At 44.8% G+C, this 19,151-nt stretch overlaps 1 protein-coding gene across 3 annotated transcripts in view; it reads left to right on the top strand.

Moving 5' to 3' along the window:
• The window catches only part of ACER2 (alkaline ceramidase 2), a 53,497-nt gene that overhangs the window by 14,749 nt on the left and 19,597 nt on the right, over positions 1–19,151 (top strand). Inside the window, exons 3-6 of one of the 3 annotated variants that reach the window (XM_060102130.1) lie at positions 4,083–4,299; positions 6,631–6,856; positions 15,566–15,680; positions 16,564–16,705. In XM_060102130.1, coding sequence (XP_059958113.1) covers positions 6,812–6,856; positions 15,566–15,680; positions 16,564–16,705 — 302 coding nt within the window. In that variant the 5' untranslated portion in view covers positions 4,083–4,299; positions 6,631–6,811. Of the gene's footprint in view, positions 1–4,082; positions 4,300–6,630; positions 6,857–7,658; positions 7,850–15,565; positions 15,681–16,563; positions 16,706–19,151 lie in introns of those variants that run through there. The other 2 variants (XM_060102131.1, XM_060102128.1) reach the window with 2 other exon arrangements.

Below are 19,151 nucleotides of genomic sequence, written 5' to 3'. Positions count from 1 at the left end.
AGTTTTATTAATTCTCCTTCTGTATTTGTCAGGCTTCATTAGGTTATTCTGGGGTAAGAAACAATTCCCCTCAATTTCAGTGGTTGACAGCACAAAGTTGTATTTTTTGCTCAAGTTATGAGTTGGCCGTGAGTCGACTCCAGCTCTGTTCTACTCTAGGTGTCTTCTTCTTTCTGGGATCCAGGCTGAAGAGGCAGTCCCAACATGGGGTATGGCAAAGGGAAATGAGGAATGGCAGGACTACGAATCAGTTTCAAAGCCTCTGCTCAGTCGTGGACAAATCAGTTCCATGCACATTTCATTTTCCATAGCCAATGACAAAGTCAAGTCCCATATCTGTGGGTTGGGAAAGTGCAGCAAGTATCTCAAATCCATAGTGCAATCTATCACAACTCCTATTTTATATCTCCGTCACACTTCTTATTCAATTCCTTTACCCCTGCCTCAAACTTCACTTTTCTCAGCTTAGAATTCACTTCCTCGGGGAAACCTTTTCCCCGACACCCTCAGACAAGATCACATCCACTGCTCTCTGTTGTCATGAGACTTGTACTTTTTCATAGCATGTGGCACAACTGTAATGAATTATTTACGCAATATTTAATCTCTGACTTTCCCCCAAGTTCTGTGAGGGCAGAGACAGCATCTGCTTTGCTTACGATGTTATCCTTGGCACCTAGAAAACTGTCTAGGGCCCATCGCATATTCAGTAATTATGTAAAAGATGCAAAAGAATGAATGCATGTCTTAGTCATGCCCATATCATCCCGCACCTGGATTACTGAGAAACATTATCAGTAGTTCTTTTTTTTAAAATAAATTTATTTATTTATATTTATTTATTATTTTTGGCTGTGTTGGGTCTTCGTTGCTGTGCGCGGGCTTTCTCTAGTTGCGGCAGCGGGCACTGCTCTATTGCAGTGAGCAGGCTTCTCATTGCGGTGGCTTCTCTTGTTGTGGAGCATGGGCTCTAGGGGCAGGGGCTTCAGTAGTTGTGGCTCCCAGGCTCTAGAGCACAGGCTCAGTAGTTGTGGCACACGGGCTTAGTTGCTCCTTGGCATGTGGGATCTTCCCAGACCAGGGCTCAAACCCGTGTCCCTTGCATTGGCAGGCGGATTCTTAACCACTGCACCACCAGGGAAGCCCCTTATCAGTAGTTTTTGACATCTATTTTATTCTTCAGCCATCAAGGTTTCCTTCCTAAAGACCTACTCTTTTCACATCATCTATTAGTCATTTCATTCAGCTTCTTCTTCTGCCACTTTTCCAGCTAAAACATAGTATTGAAGTTTCCTGAATTATTACGCTTTCTCAGACCTCCATCCTTCTGCACATCCTATTCGTTCTAAAGAATTCACCCCCGCCCCCCTCGGTGCTCTGCCTGGTAAAATCCTATTCACCTTGTTCATCTCAGTCTGGAAGCTGCCTCCCCTGATGAGCCCCCCTTGACTCTCAGTGCAGACTTGGGGCCCCTACCGCTCTGCTTCCCTATTCTGTGTCTGCACCTCCGTTTCAGCAATTGTCGCGTTGTATTCTAATGGTTTGTGTGCTTCTACTAGACTAAGCTCAACCAGGGCAAGAATGATATTTTTGTCTTCTATTACCCAGCACTTAATATAGAGCCTGGCACAAAGCAGGTGCTCAAAACTGCTGCTACACTGTTTCAAGCTACAGTTATTTAACAAAGGAACAGCTTCTCTATCCAAAAGCAGAGGTCAAAACACATGTTAACAACTTCCATGCACTTCAGGCATGGGCAAAGCCTCAGACTTCCTATCAGAATCAACATTCACCCAGTCCTAACATTGTTTGTGGTTTTCCAGCACAGATTAGAGAAAGGAGAGAGGCACTTCTAAAGAGAGGTCTAGTGACAACTGCAGAAAGTGGCCTCTGACGGCTGTCAGTAAACAACCAGAGAACACCCACGGCAGCAAAGGTGGCTGCTTTCTTGGAGTGGGTGCACTAGTGTTTCCCTGGCAAGGTCCTGCTTCCTGCAGCCCTCCCCCATAATTCTGAGCCTGGAGACTTCTTAGATTAAAAAAAAAATCCAGGGCTTCTCTGGTGGCGCAGTGGTTGAGAATCTGCCTGCCAATGCAGGGGATGCGGGGTCGTGCCCTGGTCTGGGAAGATCCCACATGCCGCGGAGCATCTAGGCCCGTGAGCCACAACTACTGAGCCTGCGCGTCTGGAGCCTGTGCTCCACAACAAGAGAGGCCGCGACAGTGAGAGGCCTGCGTACCGCGATGAAGAGTGGACCCCGCTCGCTGCAACTAGAGAAAGCCCTCGCACAGAAATGAAGAGCCAACACAGCCAAAAATAAATAAATAAATAAAATTAAAAACAACCAACCAAAAAAAAACTTAAAAAAAAAAAAAACACCTTGGTAACTTTTTCTGTTTCCCTCCTAGCTGGAGAAGGGGGCCAGACTCTGGGCCCCAGTTTCCTGGTGACGAGCCTGATGAAAGGATGACTTCCTTCATTGGGCTCCTCTTTTCTTCCTCTTTTTCTTGGTAGCAGCAGCAGTCTTGGCTTGGATTTGGTTTTCCAGGAAAGCAAAGTGTATAGTCCAGAGTGAATTTTTGCTCCACCACACATTGGCTAAACTGGTGATTCTCATACATGAGAGTGGGTCAGAATCACCTGGAGGGCTTGTTAAGCCAGAGCTTGTTGGATTCCATCCTCAGAGTTTCTGATTCAATAGGTCTGGGGTATGGACCTAGAATTTTGCATTTCTAACAAGTTCCTAGGTGGTGTTGATGCTGCCAGTCTGGGGACCATACCTTGAGAGTCACTGGCCTAAATGATAAGCCTCAAGCATGACCAGTGATGAAAAACTGTGGCCAAACAGAAAAATGCAGAAAATTTCATCTTTGATCATGCACTTCTTGCTTCATTTACACAAGTGTTTGCTTTTCTTTTCCCCCACAAGGCAGACTTTGTGACTTGATGGTTTCTACTTGTGGGACCAGTTGAACTGGATATTTATTATCAGATATTTACTTAGACCAAAAAAAAAAAGTTATAAATTCTGTAAAAATAGAAGATGCTGGCATCTAGACTTCCCTGCAAGGGCAGTTCTCCAAAACTGCTCTCTCCTAGATCTCTATCACTGACTCACCTTTAGACCAAAAGCACCAGAAGCAAAGTCATCGTCAGAACTCAGCAGCGCCTTGTTCTCTGCTGTCAGCCCCCCATCCTTACCCCAACTCTCCCCAAGCTCTTTTTACTCCAGATATCAGATTTTGTATTAAACCATTAATGGTAGTTGCTAAGGCAACATACTCTTAATATAAGTCCATTTCAAAATTAACGTCATGGGGCTCCCCTGGTGATGCAGGGGTTAAGAATCCACCTGCAAGTGTAGGAGACATGGGTTCAAGCCCTAGTCCGGGAGTATCCCACATGCCGCGGAGCAACTAAGCCCATGCATCACAACTACTGAGCCTGTGCTCTAGAGCCCGCGAGCCGCAACTACTGAGCCTGTGTCCCACAACTACTGAAGCCTGCATGCCTAGAGCCCATGCTCCGCAACAAGAGAAGCCACCTCAGTGAGAAGCCCGCGCACCACAACGAAGAGTAGCCCCCGCTCGCTGCAACTAGAGAAAGCCCACGTACAGCAATGAAGACCCAACTCAGCCAAAAATAAATAAATTAAATAAATAAATTTATATAAAAAAATTAACATCATGACCTATCATTAGGTAATTGACTAAGGTTATATTCCTTGAAAAAATGTTAGGAATGGAGAGAGTGGATGAAAACATCAGAAAACTGTTAAAACGCTTCCAAGAAGACCGACACAGGCATATTTGGAGTAATGTAACTTGCATCCTTCATGCTGCTCACCAATGGCTTTTGGCTTGAGCACCGTCTCTCTGTTCAGTTTTAATTAGACGGAACCCAAGGGGTCAGCTTTGATTTTGAAACAGAACTGTCACTGACAATAAGAGTTCCCGTGTAGGAGGAAAACTCCCTATCATTCTCTTAGCAGGAATTGAAGAATGAATAATATCCAGCAAATTCCAAATTTCATTGATGTTAAAACTCACACTGTTCTGCATTGTAACATCTCTGAATTTCAGGTTCATCTTACAATGAATGGCATTTTATAATCATGGTTGGTCAGGTGACAACTGAGATGTTTTGTCATTGCCTGAACACACACAAACTCAGTGGTTATTCCTGGTGGGAAGACTTGGCAACTGTAATCTCCATGTTTCCATCAACGAGTTGTATAAGGACCATCTGGAAAAGAAACATGCTGCCTGTTGTCTGAAAACCTTCTGTAGACACCTTCAGGTAAGATCAAGAATGTGCCAGCATTAAAAGGTGTACATGAGATGTTAGTGGCTTGAAAGCAAACAATAGTGAAGTACTCTTTAAAACGCTGCATCACCAGCACCTGGTAATTATGGACATCAACAATTTTGAGTCAAAAAATGATTCAGAAGAATAGAGATTCTGTGTGTGAAGAGACTATAGGAATTCCTTAATGAATTTATTTTGCTTATATTTTCCTTTTTGTGTGGGCACAAGAATGAGGTATAATGATGTATGTATACATCTAAAAAGCTCTCATTCAATAATTATTTTAAAATTCTAAATGATAAAAAATCTTTTACAAATGATTTAATTGGGAGTATCTTTCTTTTTAATAGCAGCTCTTAACATTTTTGATCTGAGGACTCTTAATGCTCAAAAATTAAGGAATATAAAGAACTTTTGTTTATGTAGTAATATCTATCTATATTTACCATATTAGAAATTTACACATACTTATTTTTTATTGAAGTATAGTTGATTTACAATGTTGTGTGAGTTTCAGGTATACAGTAAAGTGATTTAGATATATATATTCTTTTCCCTTATAGATTATTACAATATATTGAGTATAGTTTCCTGTGCTATACAGTAAGTCCTTGTTGGTTATCTATTTTATATATAGTAGTGTGTATATGTTAATCTCAAACTCCTAATTTCTCTCTAATAATCCCTCTCCCCCCTTTCCCCTTTGGTAACCATAAGTTTGTTTTCTATGTCTGTAAGTCTATTTCTGTTTTGTAAATAAGTTTATTTGTATTTTTTTTTTTTAGATTCCACATATAAGTGATGTCATACGATATTTGCTTTTCCCTATCTGGCTTCATTTAGCATGATAATCTCTAGGTGTATCCATGTTGCTGCAAATGGCATTATGTCATTCTTTTTTATGGCTGAGTAATATTCCATCGTGTATATACATCACATCTTCTTTATCCATTCATCTGTCGATGGACATTTAGGTTGCTTCCATGCCTTAGCTATTGTAAATAGTGCTGCTGTGGATGTTGGGGTGCATGTGTCTTTTATAGTTTTCTCTGGGTATATGCCCAGGAGTGGGATTGCTGGGTCATATGGTAGTTCTATTTTTAGTTTTTTTTTTTTTTTTTTTTTTTTTTTTTTTTGTGGTATGCGGGCCTCTCACTGTTGTGGCCTCTCCCGCTGCGGAGCACAGGCTCCGGACGCACAGGCCCAGCGGCCATGGCTCACGGGCCCAGCCGCTCCGCGGCATATGGGATCCTCCCAGACCGGGGCACGAACCCGTATCCCCTGCATCGGCAGGCGGACTCTCAACCACTGCGCCACCAGGGAGGCCCTATTTTTAGTTTTTTAAGGAACTTCCATACTGTTCTCCATAGTGGCGGCACCAACTTACATTCCTTTTTCTCCACACCCTACACAGAGACTTTCAATACTGAAGAATACACAAGTACACGTTCCATTAGCTATCAGAGAGATAATGCCATCACACAACACATAGCCTCTGAGAAACTTCAGTGTACACTGGTGAGAGAATGAGAGCAAAAAGGGCAGATAATGTCATAGTGTTAATAGGAAATGAGCTTTGACTTGAAAGGGATCTCACACTCTGAGAGCCACTGGCATATGAAATGATGGTGTGTTTTACACCATCAGAATTAATGAATATGAACACATTTCCACCTAAAATATTAGAAGGAGTAAAACCTTAACATGGAGAACTATTGTTGGGCAGTTGGTGTAGCACTGTGAGACTGAGAAATTAACTGATGTACTTTTCTTTTGTGTCTGTGGGAAATGTTTTCTTCCTCCCACTTCAGCGGCCAGCTCACACTGGGTAATTCTGACCTTAAGAGAAGGTGACTGGGTCCTGAATTTCAGGACACAGTGGAACTGGCTGTTTAGGAAGAGGACAGGATAGGAGTTGGGACAAAGTTGAAAGGAGGAGTGTGGTCTGGTTCTGGGCGGAGAAAGCTCGATTTCCTGGAGACTAGGAGAGGAGTGGGCCTTGCAGTTTCTGCCAGTGATAGAGAGCTGGGAAGACAAGTGAGTGTCTGTGCAAGTACCTGTGGAAGAAGGACACTGGGGGCATAAGGCATTGGAACACCAGCCAGGGTCCAAGGGGACTGTCAAGCCAGAGAGAGGTCAGCCTCTGGGGAGGTTCTGGCCTTCTGGGTACCATGATGGCTGGAGCAAAGAGATCCTAGTGACAGTCACCTCACCAGGGCCTATTCTGCCACTGCCATCTTGACCTGGAATCCTAGAACTGCCCAAGGAAGAAGGACCAGAGCTATGACCAAAACCAAAATGACAGCCTTTCTCTTTCTTCAGGAATCGCTGGAACCAGATTAGCTTTGGTTTAGAAACTACCGAATAGTTACAGCAGCAAAAGCAAAGCAGTGATGAGCAGATCTGAGATCATCCTGAATTTTATTTCTAGCCCTGACACTTACTAGCTGGAATGGCATTGCTGATAGAACCCACTTTGCAGGATCCCCTCTGGGAGCACTAAATGAGTGACACACTCGGAAGCTCTTCAAACAGCGCCTGGCCCATAGTAAGTGCAATATACCTGTCATCATCTCTTGTACCTGGGATGTTCTGGAGGTGTCATACCAGCCACACTGCATCTTTTGGGGACTTGGATAGCTGAAGTTTGACCCTACGTGTAAACGAAGACTACATTCTAATACTGGAGTCCACGGGACCGAGGGCAGGAAAGTATTCAAAACTGCAGAAGCGCTCTACCCAGGTGTGGGTGGTAGAGGCTGTGTGGGAGAGCCCTCGGCTCCACTGTAGACGCCAAGGTCTTCCTGCCTTAGCCCAACGCACCAAGCAAGCCGGAGGGACTGAGGGCTTTTCTCGGCCGTGAGTGCGTGCCACGTGCACTCGGAACATGTTCTCCGACATGCAGGCAAGTCCGAGCAAAGGCTGCCACGATTTCGTAGGGGCCGGGTCCTCCTGGGTTTCTTAATTTCTGGGTTTTCAATTTTTTGCCAGGGCGGGCTCTAGCGCTCTTTGCGCAACTGGGGTAGGGGGCGCCTGCAAGTCTGAGCCGCAAGGTGGGCGTGGGCAGGCCAATCAAGGCCTCTGCCACCTGCTGGCAACAGACGCGTCCAGGGATGAGGGAGGAGGAGACAGGTACTCTCCCCCCCACTCTCCCCTCCCCCGCGCATCCCGCCTCCGGCGTGGGCGTGGCCGGGGCTCAAGGTCCCGCGGGCTCCCCCAGGGGGCGGAGCCGAGGGAGGGGTCTGCGAGCCAGTCACGTCTTACGCGACAGAGCGGAGCCCCGAGAGGCCGGCCCAGGAGGCGCCACATCCGGCGGCTGTCCCGTGGTGCATAAAGCCGCCGCCGCTGCTGCCACCACCGCCGTTGGTTTCCAGCAGCAGCTCTGGCCTCCTCTCGGCTGCGGGAGCAGCTGCTCCAATGCCCCAGAGCGACCATGAGTTCCCCGCACTGGTGGGACCAGCTGCGGGCTGGCAGCTCGGAGGTGGACTGGTGCGAGGACAACTACACCATCGTGCCTGCCATTGCCGAGTTCTACAACACGGTGCGGAGTGCGGGAGTGGGGATGGCAGCCGGGCTCGCGGGAGGGGGCTGTCCCTAAGCGCCGCCGCGCCTGGAGCCTGGACGTGGGTCTGTGCGTACATCTGGGGCACTTTCGCTCCAGGGCCAGAGTCGACCCACGCCCCCTCCCCTGTGCGCCTTCCAGTTCTCCATCTGTCCTCCTCTCCTGTCCCTATCGCCGACATCTGGGCTCATCCTCCTCCTCTAAGTCATTTCTTTCTGATGGCTCTATTGTCTTGTTTGGTCCTCACCTGTCCCGGAGCCAGTGCTCCGTGTCAGCTCATTCTTCCAGTTTGGGTCACTGGGGGCGGTGAACCCTCCAGGATTACTCCCTTCGTCCCTTAGGATGTCTGTGGCGTGACGCACTTGGGTCGCATTGTACGTTTTTGCTCTGAGCACCTGCTCTAGGAGTCCGGGGAAACGGGGAGACCTCCCGTCAGGTCTCTGAGGTAGGGCCCACTCCGAAGGTTGGCCCCGCCCCAAGCGTACACCAATAATAGGTCGAGTTACTCTGGGCTAGAATCAAGTTAATTGCTAAGAGTTCTTATTTCCTTGCCTTTAGTACGGAGTTTCACACCAGCCCCAAGTTCAGCTCCCCCAGGCCTGTGCATTCTTCAGTTATTAAGCCTGGGAAGTGAAAGGGAAATTTGGGAGGGATCGTGTGCGTGTTTTCTGGACTTGCCTAGGTCTCTAGACGTGGGCAAGACGAAACTTCCCCACTGCAGAATCCTGTGTGCTTTTAGTCTTTGTGGGAGAGAAAGCCCGCAGTTAGGAAGGATATGCCTCTTCTTTTTGCTATGCCCATGCCTCAGGATTCTGGTACCAAAATGTGAGGCTTTGCATGGTCATTTCTGTGGCTTTTCATTTCACTGCTCTAACATGGAAAACAGGAACTCCCGGCTTAAAGGTCGCTGTGAATTTGAGATTGTTCTTTAGGATTTCCCCCTTTGATTTGCTGTAGAGAATGTCGTTGGCTTGAGTCAAGTACTTCTTGCCTGGAAGGATCTCCCATGAGCTAGTTCCTCTCCTATTCATTGATGAGCAAACTGAGCTCTCCAGAGGGGAGCTGCTCTGCGCACATTTCTGGCATGGCTGGGGCCACAATCCAGAGCCTGCACTCTCCCTCCCCTCAGTGCTGAAATCCATTGTTGCCCTCCCAGCAAACGTTCCTCCTTTTTTTATGACTGGATTAATTCCTCAAGGAAACCTGGCCCTCTGCTGTCCCTAGTTGCTGTGACAGATGCAGTCAGTGGAGGTGGCCACCCTTCACCTATTGTACAACCTGTTTCAAAGCAAAGCATGCTATCAGGTGTGGACAGGTGCCTTCAGAGGATGAACTGGAGCAGGGCTGGGTGCTTTCAACGGCAGTAACTCAGTTTCTCCACTTGTAAGTGGAGAGTACTACTAAGGATTTCACCAGAGTTAATGAAGAAATGACAGCTTGGGGACAGGTTCTCACACACCCAGCAAGGTAATTATCTGTGGAGTCTGAGGCCAGCTGAGTCAGGCCTGGTTATTTGGCCAAAAATGTTAGTGTATAGCTGCTCTGGGTCTGCCTTGAAAAGCCCCAGAGTGTTGTATGATGGGGAGACCTTATTTTGTCTTAACTTTTAATCTAGTCCCATTGGAGGTGTTTCGTAGTGAGTGCCAAAGTCTTTTAGAAATGAGCTGTTGATCTTCAGCTGCAGTGTCTGTGGCTGATTAGCTCTGCTGGTCTGCCTGGCAAACCTAATTCTTTGGAATACTTGTAAACCACAGAATTTGCTTTAGCAAAGTGGAGAGATTGAGGGTCTCAGAGAAGTAGTTGGCCCTCAAACTTTGTAGAGTGTCGATCCAAAGAGTTTACCAAAAAAACGTTTCCACCTCTTCTTCTCACGTCCTAGTTATCTTCTGATCCTCATCATAGGACAAACCCTTGCTTATCTTACGCCTGTATTAAGGAAGACATCGAGCTATTACTTGGTGACAAACATCTCATTAAATCCTCATAGCAAGGCAGCAGGCCTCATTATCCACTTTACAAGAAAATAATAATCATTACTCATTTTGAGAAAAAATTTGAAGGAATTAAGATGTAAAATCAGGAGAAGACTGGGAGGGGGATCTAGAACCTTCTTAATGGAGCTTGGCAGTAGCACATCACTACTGCAACTTTAGTTACTCCTGGCTACCACTAGTTGTTCGCTGTGTGTTGAAGCTCTGCTGGGTACTCTACAGTCACCCTCAGCAGTGGTTGCTATTTATTACATCCTCTTCGTAAAGGGGGAAACTGGGGTCTAGATAGATTTTGCAACTTGCTAAGGTCAAGAAAATGGCAGAACTAGAGTCAGAACTTGGACGATCCATTTGATCCTGCTCTTGAAGATGCAAATGCCGTTGTAGCTACTTTAGATTTATTTATTTAGCATGGTACAGGTATTTATTGTTCAGTCATTCTTTTTTTTTTTTTTTTCTTTTTGCGGTATGTGGGCCTCTCACTGTTGTGGCCTCTCCCGTTGCGGAGCACAGGCTCCGGATGCGCAGGCCCAGCGGCCATGGCTCACGGGCCCAGCCGCTCCGCGGCATATGGGATCCTCCCAGACCGGGGCACGAACCCGTATCCCCTGCATCGGCAGGCGGACTCTTAACCACTGCGCCACCAGGGAGGCCCTCAGTCATTCTTTAACTTAAAACTCCTGCATTGGGACCATTTGATCTCTAGGCTAATCATGGTGTTTGATATGGGGAAAAGAAGTTTTGTTTAAAGTAGTGTTTTTTTTTTTTTTTGGCTGAGCTGTGTGGCATGCGGGATCTTGGTTCCCCAACCAGGGATTGAACCTGGGCCCCCTGCAATGGAAGTGCAGTCTTAACCACTGGACCATCAGGGAAGTCCCTTAAAGTAGTTTTTTGCTATTGTTGTTTATTATTAAAGTAACAACATGATCATGGTAAAAATAAATAAATAAAAGTAGGCAAGTTATAAAACGAAAAATACCCTTCTGTGTCTTTTCAGACATTTTATAAGCATGCAAAAAACACGTGTATTTGTGTAAACATAAAAGATATGTGTGCAACGTGTATATACACACCACAACCCAATTGAGATCATACTACAGAAACTCTTCTGCACCTTGGTTTTTTCCCCCAATTTGTCTTGGAGATAATCCCATATCAGATCATATAGAATTATCTTCCTCTTCACAATGTCTATACAGTATTCCATTTAATGGATTGACCATAACTTATTAAACCAGTCAATTCATTATTGGTGGACATTTAAGGCAGTTTCTGTTTATTGTTTTCATTTTGGTTTCTGAACAGTGATGCAGTGAATATCCTCAAATAGGCATCTGGATGTACTTCTCCAAGTACTAATTCTAGATAGGAAATTGCTGTGTGGAGGGGAGTATTTACTTCGAAGGCTGATAATTGTTGCTTAATGGTCCACCAGAGAGAGTACTCTGATCTGTGTTCCCACTGGCTATGTTTGAGAGTACAGAGCGTTTTGCTTTTGCTCCCTGAAAATCTCCATTGCCTCAAATTTTGCCATTGTCCTTTGCATCAGCCAAGCCCAAATATCTCTTTCAAGAACACATCATGCCCTTACACAGTCTTTTGCTTTTGCACTGTTTCTTCTAAATACAGTTGTATTGAATTGAGTTCCATTTTAAGTTTTAAGGCCCAGTCACACTAAAGAGAAAGACTCCAGACCTAGCAGATTTGGAGAAAAGGGGGGTATGCCTGCCTTTTGATCACCGAGCTTGGCCTTTGGGAATTCTGCTGGGGACTCAAGGGGGCAGAAGGAAATCATCTGGTGCTGGAAAAAAGTCTTGAAGCAAAATATATGCCTAAAATCAGTCCATGATCTGTCACCTCTCCTAATCAGCTCTGCCCCCAATCGTCAAGATAAGTAGAGTTCTCTTTATATGCCAAAGCCCACATCCCACTATCTGTAGGGCAGAGTTATCCATCAGTCAATCTATCAGGCTCTCCATCCACCCACCCATCCACCCACCCATTTGCTGGGCAACTGTGTGCCTATCACAGAGACCAGACCTGCAAACAGTCATCTGGGTGGTGAGGACCATAGGAGAGGTATGTACAAGTCACTGAGGTGTTATTAGTACTCTGCTGGGGGTTGGTGTACTGTGGAGGTGGGGTGGGGAATTTTGCAGGAAGGCTTCTGAGTCAGGTGACCAACTTGTCCTGGTTTGCCTGGGACTTGCCCATTTTTAAAACTGAAAGTCCTATGTCCTGGAAACCCTCCTCAGTGCCAGGCATACCAGGACAGTTGGCCATTCCAGAGGCAGAAAGGGAGCAATGGAATGGATAGTTAGGAATCTGTGTACAATTAAGATACATAGACAGTCTACTCAGCCAGGGTAATGCCCCTAGCTGTTTATGAACTTGCTCTTCAGAAAAACTTACAGCCTGTTGCTTTGTCAGTGTTTACCCTCTGTCTGGGAAAGTGCACAATCACATGCGTCAGGATGAGATTGCAGTGTGTTCCTGAGATTATTTTGGTACAAATGGCTGGTAGGAATTCATAGAATGAGGAAATTTCTAAGGAAATAATAAATTTTAAAATTGTGGTTTCCTTTTGATTAAAAAAAAAAATCTGTTCTGCAGGCATTGAACAAACCAATTCTCCAAAGGATAATCCAACAATAGGCTTTAAAAAATACCCCTTGGCTGAACTATTCAACTTTAGTGAGCCACACAACTTTGAGGGGAAGTTTCATTTCTCAGTAGACATGGAGCCATTGAATCTGTCTTTCAACAAATGAATCTGTCTTTTACCAATGACTTGTTTGCTTTTCCGTATTTCTTTAGGAGTTCCTTCCTCTTTTTGTCTTGGGGAGCGTCTCCCTCTTATTTGGTCTTTTCCTTTTCATAGATTGATGTCTTTTTTTTTTTTAATTGAAAAAAAAATTATGGCCATACCACGTGGCATGCAGGATCTTAGTTCCCTGACCAGGGATCAAACTCGCCCCCCCTGCACTGGAAGGGCGAAGTCTTAACCACTGGACCGCCAGGGAAGTCCCCATAGATTGATGTCTTTAAAAAGCATGGTGGAGACCAGCAGGCACTGGTAGATGGGCTGTGCAGAAGCAATAATGTGATTTCAGTGTTATTTAGGACTGTTAAAATGATGCTTCTAAATTGAACTCCCTAATGTGGGCATTAAAAATATTTGAGGTATCATAATTTTACTGCAGGTGTAATAAATGACCTCACGTTTTTGTGACTAGTGTGTAAATACATTTAAAGGTTATTGTGTACATTGCTAGTGGTAACATAGATTGAAAAAGCCTTTTAAGGAGCAGCTTGGCCATAGATAGTTGCACCTGGCTGAAGCAAAGGAGATTGAGAGAACTTGAGGCAATAAGCATATACAGTTGGACCTCCGTATCCATGGTTCTGTATCTGTGGATTCAATCAATTGTGGATTTGAAAAAAAAATTCCAGAAAGTTCCAGAAAGCAAAAGTTGAATTGCTGTACATTGGCAACTATTTACATAGTGTTTACATTGTATTTACAGCTTCAATTTTTTTTTGTTTATTTTTATTTGGTTGCGCCAGGTCTTAGTTGCAGCAGGTGGGCTCCTTAGTTGTGGCAGGTGGGCTCCTTAGTTGTGGCTCGCCAGCTCCTTAGTTGTGGCATGCATGTGGGATCTAGTTCCCTGACCAGGGATCAAACCCAGGCCCCTTGCATTGAGAGCGTGGAGTCTTAACCACTGCACCACCAGGGAAGTCCCTGTATTTACAACTATTTACATAGCATTTACACTGTATTAGGTATTATACATAATCTAGAGATGATTTAAAGTATACAGGAGGGTGTGTGTATGTTATATGCAAATATTATGCCATTTTATATAAAGAGACCTGAGCATCCAGGTGAGTTTGGTATCTGAGGGGGTCCTGGAACTAATCCCCCACAGATAGAGGGATGACTGTACTGGGGGAAAAAGCTGTGTTATATTTATTCCCTGGCATTGTAGGTGAGGCTGCAAATTGGTGCGCCTCCCACTGGGGAATGGCTCAATAAACTACTGCTGTCTGCAGCACTTACAGCAAGTGTGATAAAGCTCTGTGAGCTAAGATGAAAAAGTTTGCGAGGCATGTTGTCGAATGAGAAGAGGAAGTTGCAGAATGATAATGTTGTAATATATGATATATATGTATTCACATAAATGCAAAGAAATTGAAGATTGTGAATCTGAGCAGAGGGCATATCTCCAGGGAGGAGGATAGAAAGGAAGACTTTAGTTTTGTAATGTATTCTCTTTCTTACACGGAGAACACATTCATGTACGTGAAAGGAGAAAGTTACTTATAGTATAACAATTCCATATTTCTCCCTCTTCTCCCCGTCACCTCCTTTTATTCCTCCTACTTCTGTGTTTAACAAAAAGGAGAGCCGTGTTTAAATCACATAAAGGTCACAGGTGCACAGTGTGTGATGCAATTCAGAATTTTTAGATGCCCATTGAGGCATGAAGCCAAGGAGGTCAGAATGTGGTTGGGTGGGTTGGAGGTGAAAAAACATCAGCTTGGGGCAGTGGAAGGAGTGGCTGGATGCTGGCCTCAGCTCTGTGGGTGACTGCCTCTCTGACTTTGGCCAGCCTGGGAGCCTTTCTGGGCCCTTAATTATATCCCCTTGTAAAGCAAATGATCTTTAAGATCTCTCATTTTAACTCTTAAAGATCTCTGATTTTTTTCTTTAAGATCTCTGATTCTTTAAATGATTCCAAGGAAAGTTAAAGCCTGTGATAATACATAGACCCTTGTCCTGATTCTTCCTTCTCTGCTTCTTAGTAAATAAATGAGAGTTGGCTATATTTCCAAGTCTGGAGACTGCATACCACCTGGGACAGCTGAGGCCACTTATCCAGACTCTCGCACAGGGTCACCAGTAGCTCAGAGGGCTCCTAGCGGGGAAAGAGGAAAAGGTCCCCACCAGAATGGGCCAACTAGAACAAGGTACCCCCTTCTCCAGAAGGATGCAGCCCCACGAGGGATTTCAGTCTTGAACTTTAACCAAAGGCAGCAGCCTTGCGTCTATCGCACCCCTGACCAAAGGTCTTGTCCTCTCTTTATTTCTCTCCCACTCTGTCCTTCTCCCCTTTCTAAAGACTCATTCCCATCCCCTCTTGTTCCCAGATGGTGACAGAGGCATGCGCTAGCTACTGTTGTTGCCAATTCCTACCTGTACTACACCTCAAGTTCTGGAGTTTGTGATGCATTTTGTTTAGTTTTGATTTCCTTGGTCTGGACACGGGTTCGAGCCCTGGTCCGGGAAGATCCCACATGCTGCGGAGCAACTAAGCCCGTGCACCACAACTACTGAGCCTGGGCGCCTAGAGCCCGTGCTCTGCAACAGGAGAAGCCACCACAATGAGAAGCCCGCGCACCACAAAGAAGAGTAGCCCCCGCTCGTGGCAACTAGAGAAAGCCTGTGCACAGCAGCGAAGACCCAACACAGCCAAAAAAAAAAAAAAAAGAAAGAGGCAGGAAGGAGCCCCCTAAAGGGTTATTAAAGAAGTTGTGAGTTTTCCTGGTTGTGCAATTTTTTTTTTTTTTTTTTTTTTTGGTTAAAAAAAGATGTATGGCCTCATTCATCTCCATTTGCAAAGGACATACTGGGAACAAGCTGCTTTACTTTTTGCCCTTTTACTTAATATTCATCTTTTCGTTTTACATTTTCTCCCCCCAGATCAGCAACGTCTTGTTTTTCATTTTACCGCCCATCTGCATGTGCTTGTTTCGTCAATATGCAACATGCTTCAACAGTGGCATCTACTTAATATGGACTCTGTTAGTTGTAGTGGGTAAGTGGATTCGTTTGCAAGCATGGGCTGAAAGGGAGGAAATGGAATTCTATACACTCCCTGACCCCTTTGAACATTATGCTTTGTAAACCAAAGTCATTCTGACGTCTTAGCAAACTTTTATGTTGTTTGCTAGATGCCAAAAGGAGGACTCTTTTGGGCTTGATAACAAGGTTGACCGTAGTTATCACAATTGCGTTTGAGAATTCACTTATGTAATAGCTATTGGTGTTGTGCCAGTGCAGTTTTCTGTGAACTTCTGAAGAAAGTCATGTGAAACAATTGAAGTCTGATGAAACTGTGGTTTCTAATGGACTAAAATAAAAAAAGAAAACAAATGAAGGATCAAATGTTTGATTCTTCATTATTCTGGGAAATACTTGTATAATTTTCATTTCCTTCCACAGGCAGATTGGGAATTCTTAACAGTGAGAGAATGTTGACTTTTATTTACTGCCTGTTCCCATGAACAAGTGGATGAAGACAGAGTGTGTTTGTGCAGTTATTAAAGATCTGTGGGAGGGAGGGAGACGCAAGAGGGAAGAGATATGGGAACATATGTATATGTATAACTGATTCACTTTGTTATGAAGCAGAAACTAACACACCATTGTAAAGCAAGTATACTCCAATAAAGATGTTAAAAAAAAAAAAAAAAGATCTGATGTGCTGGTGTTTGGGCCCTTCTTCAAATCCTCTTTCTAGACTTGAAGTCTGCATGCCTAGGTGGTGTGAGTTTCTTCCTTCAGTTTCTTTTCTCAGAGAGATAGAGTGACCTGGTCATTGCTGTTTGTGAAAGGGCTATCCTTAAGCAGTGTATTGAGTTTGTGAGTCTGTTCTTCTATGTGACCTTTTTTTTTTTTTTGGTTGTAATTGATTCTAGGAATTGGATCCGTCTACTTCCATGCAACCCTTAGTTTCCTGGGTCAGATGCTTGATGAACTTGCAATCCTTTGGGTTCTGATGTGTGCTCTGGCCATGTGGTTCCCCAGAAGGTATCTACCAAAGATCTTTCGGAATGACAGGTAAGCTTGTACTAAATTTTTGCATTTACTACTAGGTGCGGTACCCAATATAACGACGTATTGGGTTGCCCAAAAAGTTCGTTTGGGTTTTTCCATCTTACGGAAAATCCCGAACGAGCTTTTTGGCCAACCCAATATATATCAAGAAAAATCACTCACACACAAAAAAAGGGCTTCCTTGGTGGTGCAGTGGCTAAGAATACACCTGCCAATGCAGGGGACACAGGCTTGAGCCCTGGTCCAGGCAGATCCCACATGCCATGGAGCAGCTAAGCCTGTGCACCACAGCTACTGAGCCTGCACTCTAGAGCCCGTGAGCCACAACTACTGAAGCCCGCGCACCCAGAGACGTGCTCCACAACAAGAGAAGCCACTGCAATGAGAAGCCCGTGCACCGCAACGAAGAGTAGCCCCCGCTCACCGCAACTAAAAGCCTGCACGCAGCAACAAAGACCCAATGCAGCCGAAAATAAAATAAATAAGAAAAAAAAGAGAAAAATCACACCCTATTGAGTCTTAACCTAGTGATGAGCTTATCATATATTTATTATTATTATTATTATTTTTTTTTTTTTTTTGCGGTACGCGGGCCTCTCACTGTTGTGGCCTCTCCCGTCGCGGAGCACAGGCTCCAGATGCGCAGGCTCAGCGGCCATGGCTCACGGGCCCAGCTGCTCCGCGGCATGTGCGATCTTCCTGGACCGGGGCACGAACCCGCGTCCCCTGCATCGGCAGGTGGACTCTCAACCACTGCGCCACCAGGGAAGCCCTCATATACTTATTTAATATCCACTGATTATACTGTCAGACCAAAAACAAACTGCCAGATAAAAAAGGTAATTTTAATATGCTTGGGGAAGAAGTTATCTGACATTAGGACAAAAAGTCAAATATCCCCCTTATTGGTACTAGCAAAACTAGAAGGATTTTCAGGGGAGGAGAAAAGACTGAATGGTAGTTCAAAGACCTTTGATTTCCTGCTATAATATTTCCTGAGTCCCACCCAACTCCACTAGTTTTAAATGTTCACAGTAGAATCCACACTGAGGAACTGGTTCTTGGAGCTATAGATAATATTCAAATTGTGTCAGTATTGCTTCTGATGAGAGCTACACACCAAAACGCGCGCGTGCACACACACACACACACACACACACCCCACCCACCCCCCTTCAAGCTGGAAATCCAGTATTTCAGGAAGGGATGCATTTTAATATCCATTGTGTTATTCTTTTTTTTTGCTGTACGTGGGCCTCTCACTGTTGTGGCCTCTCCCATTGCGGAGCACAGGCTCCGGACGCGCAGGCCCAGCGGCCATGGCCCACGAGCCCAGCCGCTTCGCAGCACATGGGATACTCCCGGACCGGGGCACGAACCCGTGTCCCCTGCATCGGCAGGCGGACTCTCAACCACTGCGCCACCAGGGAAGCCCCATTGTGTTATTCTTATATGGTTATTTATCAAGTAACTATTTTTTGGACTTACTATTTACCATGAACTATTTACTATGAAGTTTTCTAGGCACTAGGTTATAAAAGCAAACAGAACAGCAATGTCTCTGCCCTTGATGAGCTTACACTGAAGTTGGAGAGATTATGAATCAACAAACAAACACATAAATAATATTATGTTAGAGTGTGATAGTGCTATGATGAAAAATGAAGCTGGTAAGGGGGTAGTGGTGACTTGGGGTGCTGATTTAGAGTTTGGTCAGAGAAGGTCTTTCTGAGGCACTCTTGTTAATATCTGAAGTAACAGAAGAGTCAGCATCATAAAGATGAGAAATTCTCCCAGAGCTCATTACTCATATGTTTCTCTGTACACACTGTTTAGTTAAAATATATATATACATATATAGAGAGATAGATAAGCAATCCAGAAATATGGATTCAATCAAGCAAGCTGTGTGTGCCCATGGAAGAGCTATATCAGGAAAATAAAAGAGTTCATTATAGTTTTCCTGGTACCCTGAGTGGGAATAGGAGCAATGCAGCTATTAGAGATGCAGGCTGTTCTGTATGGTTAGAGGTGGAGGAGTGTCAGTGAAACATGCTGGCTGCAAAAAGCACATTGTAGAACTGTGTGTGTAACACCCTAATTTTAGAATGAATGAAGCCTCTTTTTGAGTATATGTCTTTGTATATGCACAAACATGCCTGAGAGGATGAGGACAGCAACTACTACCATTGGCTATTCTTAGGAATTGGGGTGGAGAGAGAACTTTCACTTTTACCTTTAATCTGTACTGTTTTACAATTTTTTTTAAAACAAGCATATGTTAATTTTTAATCCTAAAAAATGCATTATTAAATGAGGTAGGGAGAAAACATTATTTATTGGCCACACCGCATGGCTTGCAGGATCTTAGTTCCCTGACCAGGGATTGAACCTGGGCCCCGGCAGTGAAAGCACTGAGTCCTAACCACTGGACTGCCAGGGAATCCCG

The sequence above is a fragment of the Mesoplodon densirostris genome, chromosome 6 (assembly GCF_025265405.1).
Source record: "Mesoplodon densirostris isolate mMesDen1 chromosome 6, mMesDen1 primary haplotype, whole genome shotgun sequence".
Taxonomy (NCBI): domain Eukaryota; kingdom Metazoa; phylum Chordata; class Mammalia; order Artiodactyla; family Ziphiidae; genus Mesoplodon; species Mesoplodon densirostris.
Note: the sequence above shows the minus strand (reverse complement) of the source record. Positions and strands in the feature narration are given on the sequence as shown.